At 35.6% G+C, this 9,268-nt stretch overlaps 1 protein-coding gene across 1 annotated transcript; it reads left to right on the top strand.

Annotated features, from left to right (window-relative positions):
- The first annotated feature begins 4,314 nt into the window (after positions 1-4,314).
- Positions 4,315-8,857, top strand: LOC102706465. The gene is made up of 4 exons (XM_006652133.3): positions 4,315-4,511; positions 4,587-4,700; positions 6,025-6,129; positions 8,342-8,857. Exons 1-4 carry the CDS (start codon positions 4,406-4,408, stop codon positions 8,596-8,598), a joined length of 582 nt encoding a protein of 193 aa, XP_006652196.1. The 5' UTR covers positions 4,315-4,405; the 3' UTR covers positions 8,599-8,857.
- Positions 8,858-9,268: the final 411 nt, after the last annotated feature.

The following is a 9,268-nucleotide window of genomic DNA, read 5'->3' as shown; positions in this document are numbered from 1 at the left end:
GACATGCAAGTCTTAAATCACGATCAAGCATATATACTCCCCTCAAAATTAACGATATTCATTGAAACTTCCATATTTGAAATAAGTCGTATTTCCATTAATGTGAAAAGCAATGATAATAAACTTACTACAAAGCTAAGTATTCACTTACTTATTTCACTAATTCTATCATGATTGTGAAAATAAAGTAACATGGGAGACAGTAATCTTAACAATACAATAACCTCTTACTTATATGCGCAATAAAAATAATGTTTTATCCTTGTAGTTCTACATATATGCAACTCTTAGTGGAATGCTAATTTGATTGTTTTATCAATCTTCAACTGTTAGTTTGTGCTACCACATAAGAGTGAGATACAGCCGGTCTATATTTTGGCATATATATAGGTGATCAATAATGTTACAAAATATCACCAATAATTGTACCTTCATGGCCTGGAGAAAATCATCACTCCACTTGCATTTTAGGGCATTATATATGTACTTGATATTACATATGACTACTCAGTTATTCTAATGAGTCTGTATGGGTCCGTCTACTTTATAGGATTATAATTTATTGGTGTTACACACAGATCAACTAGTAAGTCCTTCATATACGTAGTCATTCAACGATCTATTCAATCTATTCAATCCTAAGAGAGATAATATTTCTCTTACATATTATTTCTCTTCTAGAAGATATTTTCACTTCTAGGAGAAATGCTCTTTTGAATTTTATTAAACTCTTTCATTGAGTTAACAATTCTATAAGATTTATATAGGGATGGCAACGGGGCAGGTCGGAGCGGGTTGGACAGGAACGGACCCAAACCCGCCACCCGAATTATATACCTGAACCAGGACCCGATTGGAGAACAAGTAGAATTCAATCCCCGTACCCGACCCGACCGGGTACCCACAACCCGATCGGGTGACCCGCTCACCCGTACTGAGTAATATCTCACTTCAATCAACACAATAAATAAAAGACAATGATGAATTTAGCTTGAACAAAAATTAAATATTTATGCATGATCCATCAATCCATCATTTCGAATACACAATAATCAAGATCCATCACTCGTCGGTTTCTATACGTTACTCCTCGCCGGCTTAGTATTGGGCTTTTGCATATTTTATGGGTTATAATTTAAGGGATTATAGTCTAATATACCCCCTCGGGTCTCCGTTGGTGACCCGTGAGTAGGACTCAATACCCGGCCCCTCACCCGCCCATATGCGGGGCCCCGGACTCGGTCACCCATGGGTCAAAATTCATATCCGACCTCGTACCCGTAGGGGCGGTACCCATCGTGGATCCGAACCAGCAGGTGGAATTGCCATTCCTAGATTTATATATGTTCCTACTTTCTTTTCTTTCCATTGCAAACATGAGATCTTCATGCATTTCTTACATGTATTTTTTAACTCATTAATTGCATATTCTTTATTCGTTCATGTCATTTGCCCGTGATATGTATTTTGCAGAATTTGTCCATTCATGGTAGGAGAGTATAGGTCTCTAGCATGATCACATCATTTTTGCCACTTATGTTCACATAGACTTATTCTATTATTACGGTTCAACCTCATTTCTTTCATCATAGACCTGAGATAAATTAAATGTAAAAATTGATCGATAGGACAAAGTGACAGAATCTTATATGGTGGGGACAACGAGAGCAAGGCCATCATAATGGGCTATAAAAATAGTCATTTCCTCTGTTTCACATTATAAGACTTTCTGGTCTTGTCTAGATCCATATGTGTACTAATTAATGAACGTAGACACATATACAAAACATATACATTGATATATGCATGAATCTAGATAAACCCAGAAAGTGTTATTATATAAAACGGAGAGAGTATTATAATACAAAAAATTGTTGGTTCGAAGATTTAGAAAATACCATTGATATAGAAACTGTGTTATGACAACATTCTAGACACGAGTTTTCCTTCCTCGAATCCCACTGTGTCCGTCTGATGATGAGATGTTCCTGTTCCGATTTACGAGGAAATAATTTCCTATAAGGCTAAGTTTTGTTGGTATAATAAACAAGGCATATGGTCAAACCATATATAATATCTGGCGTGTACTTACCAGAACCAATATTTTCTCATGGTCAGCTATACGCTGCACTTTCTAGAGTCACATCAAGAAAAGTCATAAATAGCCTTTTTGTTGTACATGATCACAATTCAAAGGAAAGGAAAAAAACATTCCCAACAAAATATGAGCCAGAAGAACATCATAAGAAATAGTACCAATTCAACAAAAATATAGAAGAATTTTAGAAAGAAGTATACGAAGAATATTGTGTATATATAAGTTCTCACAATATAGTTGATGTTTTTATCTACTTTTAGCTAAATCTAGATTCAAATTTATGATTTGATATATTTGTATCCCAATATACCAGATCAAGGTATTTATAAGCAGCAATAATCAGGTAATCAAATAACAACACATTATCAAAGTAAAAAAAAGATACCGGTCACTATTATAATGAAATCGATATTTCAAATTAAACAAAACTATCAATAAATTTGGAATTGTCCCTTTTCTATGTTAAAAAAAAAATCAAGATTGAATGCAAAATCACAATGAGATCTTGTGGCCAGCTATGATTTTTTTTTTTGAAACAAAAAGGCCAGCTATAGTTTTAAAGCAAGCCTTTGTCAATAGAGCATTTTTCAAGTTTTGTTCAAGTCTATTGCAACCCAATGTAATTTTGCTAGTTAAATATAAAGGAATAGCGCCTCGTAAAACACGATTGATTATTTCACATCTATTGTGTTAGTGGTGATAGATATCCATTAAATATGGTTTTACTCTCTCCGTCCTAAATGTTTGGTACCGTTAACTTTTTTATACACGTTTGACTATTCATTTTATTTAAAAAAATTACAAAATTATTAATTATTTTTATATCATTTTATTTATTATTAGATATATTTTTATTCATATATTTAGCTTTACATATTTTATTAAAAAATTGAATAAAACGAGTAGCTAAATATATATTAAAAAAGTTAATGACGACAAATATTTAGGAATGGAGGTAGCATGCCCGAGAAACTATTCATATGAGCTACCCAAAACAGAATAGTGCCTCGTGAGGCACGATTTAGTGTTTCACACATGTTGTCAGCAGTTATACACATGAACTTGTCAAAAATACAATTGTAAAAGGAAAATGCTATTGTACATAGCTTAATATAGTAGTTTATTTCAAAAAAAATTTTTGTCGTTGTCAAATCGAATGTTTGATATTAAATATAGACTATTAATAAACTCACCCCATACTTGGACTATTTCGCGAGATGAATCTATTGAACCTAATTAGTCCATGTTTAGCGAATGTGATACTACGGTAAATATTTGCTAATCGTGGATTAATTAGGCTTAAAAAAATATCAAATAAAATAGTCTTTATTTATACAATTAGTTTTATTATCAGTCGATATTTAATGGGATAATCTCTTCTATGCACCTCAAATTTTAGCTAATTTCTTCCATGCCCCCGAATTTTACGTACTTCCTTATATACTCTCTAAAATTTTAGTTTTGATCTCTTCCATACCACTCCCGTCAGTTGACCGTTACTTGACTGTCCAATTTCTATAAGATTGACCATTTTACTTTTTAGATAAACATATATAAATTTATGAATTACATTATTAAAAATGTAAAAGTTTATCTCATAAGAATATTAGTAGTTATGAGTTTGCTATTTGATACATTATTTATAAAAAATAATTATAGATAATAAATAAAAAAATATTTATTTTGTTTTTAAAAATTCGTAAAAATAAGGAGTGTTCGTATAAAGATAGATCAATGTTCATGATATTTTTTAAGAGCGTTCCCGATAAAAAATATATTGTCCTATTAAATTTTCAAATAAAAAATTATTTTATTATATTGTTTTATTTTTAAATTGTTTCAAAAATTTCTACACTAATTATGTTTATCTCATTAGTTACGTATACTTTCAATTGTTTTTTAAGCTTATATTCAAACCTAAATAATTGAGGACATTGAAGTCATTTGTCATAAACTTAACGGTGAAATAAAGGAAAATCTAACGGCAAGCGAACAGAAGGGATCAAATTAAAATTTTAAAGGTATGGAAAGGATCGGGTAACTTTCAAGTGTATAGAAGAGATGGAGTAAGTTTGCATGTTTATACCGGGAATTTACCCATATTTAATACTGAAGTAGTGATTAAACTTGAACCAAACATAAACTGAAGCAGTGATTAAAATATAGTCTTTTATTTAGGTGTCTAAAATTCTCTGCGATATTTTTGGAAAAATATTTTGGAAGTAAACAGGGCAGGCGCTGTGGCAGCTCTGCCTCTGCGTCCTCCTCGACACCGCGCTGCTCCCACCCGCCGCCGCTACCCCTAGGATGGCTACTCCGGTCGGCGAGCACCCCGGAGCAGAGACGCCGGAGGGATCAGCGCCGTTCTCCGCCGACTGGAAGGAGCGGATCTTGGTGCCCGCCGCGGTCGCCGGTGAGTCCGCCCCCCCTCCTTCTGGAGTCGAGAATTTCTTGGGAGGAATTTGCTGACCTGGGGATGCTTTTGCAGGTGTGGTCGGGGCTGGGTTCGGGCTGCTGTCGCGTCACCGGGCGCGCCTCGGCGCCGCCCGCGCCACCGCCACCTACGCCGCCAACCTCTTCATTGTCGCTGGATGCTACGGCGGTGTGCATTTCTTTGCCCTCCATTTTGTTTACTTCTTGTTGCATTGCAAAGCCTGTAGATGAGTTTAATCTGAAAATGGTGAGCTTTGGCGCTGTAAATTGTGCTTAAATACCTCAATTTGGATTGCGAGAGTAGTATCCCCTCACTAAACTAGTGAATTTGATGATCCAAGCCCCGCGGCGGTTGGTTGACTGGCTGATCTGTACTTCGGTTTTCACCATTATGAAAGATAAGAGACTGGTATTGTCACTACAAACAGCCTAAGTTACTTATCAAGATTAAACTATTTTGGAGTCAGGTTGCCTGGAAAATGATACACACTTTATATAAAGATTTTTACATTTCTCATGTCTCCGGCTTAGGTACTGAATTATTATTCTTCTTGAACAGGAAAGGTTTTCTTTTTGTGTAGGTTAGGTTAGCCGCTTTTGATGGGGAATTTAATCTTCTCACATGCGTCCAGTCCCTCCTTATTAAGGGTTCTAATTATCCATAATACTCTGAGCATACTGTAAATTGTGTTATCAACATCCACAAAGCTGTTGTGAATACAAGAATAAAGAATGATTATTAGTTTATTGCTAGTATAGCCTCACTTTCATTTGGCAAAGTTTCAGTGCCTAAGTAAATCTTTGCATGATCCATTGACCTCGATATGATGAGATCTTTGTAAGTTAAGTTCATTACTCATCAGTACTACAGGATTGTGGAACGTCTGCTGTTATAATCTTGTAAGCCATGCCAAGAACAGAACTTTTTAAGTGCTCACTACTAATTTTTGTTCTGAGCACTTGATTAGAGGAAATAAGTTCAGTGTTTTACTGTTTAACATTACAACAAATGTGGAGAAATTTCTTGTGAGCCAGGGATGTCACTAGTTGTTCATGGGTTCTGGGAATAGTCTACTTGACGAGTTTGAACTTGGCCAGTATGAGCTATCATTGCCTACATTTGTACATGGTATGAAGTATGAACATGAATATTTGTTGTTCTTTTGACATTAGAAGCTGACATGGGTTTTAACTCTACTAGTTGTCAGTACAAATGTACAACTGTACAGTTTTGTTTTTTGGCTTTTAATCTATTAAATATTAGAATAAAATCTTATATATATGTCTTCTTTCACAATGATTTTTGTTTTGGGAAGATGTTACGCATGTTTGTGAAAGATGGACTTTTAAGTGTTTTATCCTTTATTTCAACAGTTACTAATTACCCTAAAATTTCGGTTAACTCATGTGAATAAATAAATGTGACTGAGAGCCTCCATATGAATATGTTATACAATATGTTAATGTAAAGCACATGCTTGTTTGCCATTCAGGGGCACGTGAACTTGCAAGAGATGCTCGGGCTTCAACACCTGATGATCCCATGAACTCTGTTGTTGGGGGGCTAGCAAGCGGAGCTGTTCTTGGTCGAATACAAGGTTGGTCATTATATTGCATGATCATATTTTGGTTCTTTCCATATTTAGAAGAATTTAATCTTTTCCAGGAACTTTGTGTTTCATGTCAGTAAAACTAGAGTCCATACTATGTTTCACATAGCTAATTTAATCTTCTTGTTCTTTTTTCCCACTTTTTTTACAACTTAGATCTCAAAGTACTCCATCCATCCCAAAATGTAACCATTTCTAGAGCTGCGCACGGGGATTAACAAAGTAGGTGTGAATAATTGGAGAAAGGTTGCGATTGGTTGAGAATAGAATATAGGTGAGAAAATTAAGTAGAGAATGGTTGTGATTGGTTGAAATTATGAGGTAGGTGGAGAAATAGCTTCATTTTGGGACAAATGGTGGGTTGTAGAAATAACTTCATTTTGGGATGGAGGCAGTACGTATGTTGTATATTACCACATGCTTTCTTACAAAATGCATATATACAACATGCTTTCTTTACAAAATGCATATCATGTAAAGTAAGAAACTGAGGTTCACCAAAAGTCTTGATAGCCAACAGGCATGGGTGTGAGCTTTGGAGCTCAGACAACTTATTATAAGCTAGAAGCTATGCCTGCTTTGGACATCGTCTGGGCAAGTGCTCTTGTGTAACTTCAATTTAGGCCCATTTATTTTCTCAAAACTAGCATAGGGCGGCATAGGGTTGTATAAGAATGAAAATGTGCTGACTCCCATGTCCATTGATTTCTTATTTTAAATTGTGATATGCTCATTTGTTCCATTGATTTCCCAGAATTTTGTGTGATGTGTGTACTGGTAAGGGGGACTCGTTCTTTTATAGATGAAATGCAGATGAAGGCTGATGGATGATGAATTTGTTCATAGGGATGAACTAAGTATTATATTTATAAACATAACAAATAGCTTAGAACAAATTGTATAAGCAATATTGATGTAGGAAAGATTTAGGAGAAATCACACTTTGGAAGCATGGCACGGATAATCCGCTTGTTGAACTTGAGTGTCTTTCAGTTCCCATCTTCAATTAGATGCACGATTAGAGATTGTACATTTATCTCTGCACCTATCCATGTCTAGAATGTTCATAGCATCTTTTGGTCTTATTTCCCTCCAAATAGAAATCTAAATAAAAACTTTCACCTTGCAGCCTTCAACATCACTGTAGTTAATAGCACTTATTACCTGCAGTCTGTAGTGAAAATTAGAGTTTATTTCCTTCAATTTGTAGCCTTTTTGATAATCCGGCAATCTTAGCCTAATGCCATTCAAGAGCTTAAGGTGTTTTAACTTGGTTCTCATGGGTTGTCCAAGGCTGACCAGTGTACCAGTGTCCTTGCTCAGCTCAGTCTAGTCACAACAAGATCTTCAGTTCCGTTTGAATGGAAAGCATCGTTATTGTATTTGTTTTCATTATTCAAAGCTACTATGCTAACCTTGGATTTCTCTCAGGCCACCACTGATCCATCTTTTTTCTATGTTTGTGAACAAATGAGATAAGCTTTCAACCTTAAGCTATTGGCCGCGTTCGAGAGGATGGGTTGAGATTCTAATTAGCAGCACACGCAAAACGAGAACATCATTAGCATATGATTAATTAAGTATTAGCTATTATAAACTATAAAAATGAATTAATCTAATTTTTAAAGTAACTTTTATATAAATATTTTTATCAAAAGATGCACCGTTTAGCAGTTTGGGAAGCGTGCGCACGGAAAAATAGGTAGTCATTAGCCCGGACATGCTCTCTAGAACGCACCCATTATTAGATCCAACCAATCAAGTATGCAGTATGCTTGCATATCTAGGGCTATATTCTTAATTGCTTATATTCTGTTCGATTAGAATTTCTACTTGACTATTGCTTTATATTGCCTTGAGATTTCATATATAGTCCAGTGTGATTGAACTTACTGAAATTATTAGCAAGTTTGGGCATTTTTGTCAAAACTAAGCCTTGTGATGAATGAACACCTTTGGAGTTACGATCCAAACTTGTCTGAATGCGTTTACACAGGTACGATAATTCCATTTTTAGTGACGTAAACACAGATGATTATATTAATTGTTCTGTACCACTACCAGACAACTTGGTGGACATTTTCTGGGAAATGTGCAATGTTTGAGAACTTGCCGAAGGTTATATTTACATGCTTTGTATGCGCCCCCGGGATCGCACGAAGAATGTCTCATGATTTGCATTTGACCATTGTCACTGTAGGCGGACACTTTGGAGCAGTTAAGTACGCAGTCACCTTTGCAGCTGCTGGTACCGCAATGGACTACGCCGCACTGAAGCTGAGCCCTCAATGGCATGCCCTGAAAGAACAATTTTCTAGAGATCAAGACTGGTTTAAGCTCCCTGAATGGTCTCCTATCCAGGTGCTGGATGAGGAAGCAATGGCGAAGAAACGGGCTCGAGAAGAGAAGTTGTTTGCTCAGCGGGCATTCGGTAAACTTAGCAAGGAGGAGCCATAGCTACACTAGATATGTGTAAGACTCGATAATTTTTGTCAAGGCGCCGTGTGTTACATACACCACTATAGTGCTAAATTTGTCAGAAATTGAGATTTTAGACTTTAACCTTTTTCCTGTCCTTTGTAAAGATTTTTCATGGAATGGGAGAAACTTTGATGATCATTGCTGTACTGGAAAGGAAACCTGGCACCTTTTGGAGATGAACTCTTTGTATCACCAGTCAGAATATAATTTAAATGCATTGTTTTTATGTAAAATATTATTGAGTACTTTTATCTGTTTGTTTATGAGTTCATCCCTATTAAATGTTATTAGACAATCTCAAGAGCTCTTCTACATGGATTCACAGTTATTGAAAATGCATCACAAAAACGAGTGCAAAAGTTATACATACAAGAATAACTAAACGTTTTACTACATGGAATTATTTTCGAGAGATACTGTTGAAAATTGAACAACTACGGCAGAGGAAAAGGAATGGGTCGATCTTCTCATTCATCGTCAATCCATTATATACAGGAGAAACGGTGTGAACCGAGGGAGTACGACGTTTGACAAACGTCGTATTCTTTTCAGAGAGAGAAGCTATTGGAGAAATTTGTGAATCATGCTTCTCTTCCTTTGTATCTGGATAGATTAGATCTATCCCTTGTATGGATGAGATCACTCC

The sequence above is a fragment of the Oryza brachyantha genome, chromosome 4 (assembly GCF_000231095.2).
Source record: "Oryza brachyantha chromosome 4, ObraRS2, whole genome shotgun sequence".
NCBI lineage: Eukaryota > Viridiplantae > Streptophyta > Magnoliopsida > Poales > Poaceae > Oryza > Oryza brachyantha.
This window is presented reverse-complemented; position numbering and strand designations above follow the sequence as displayed.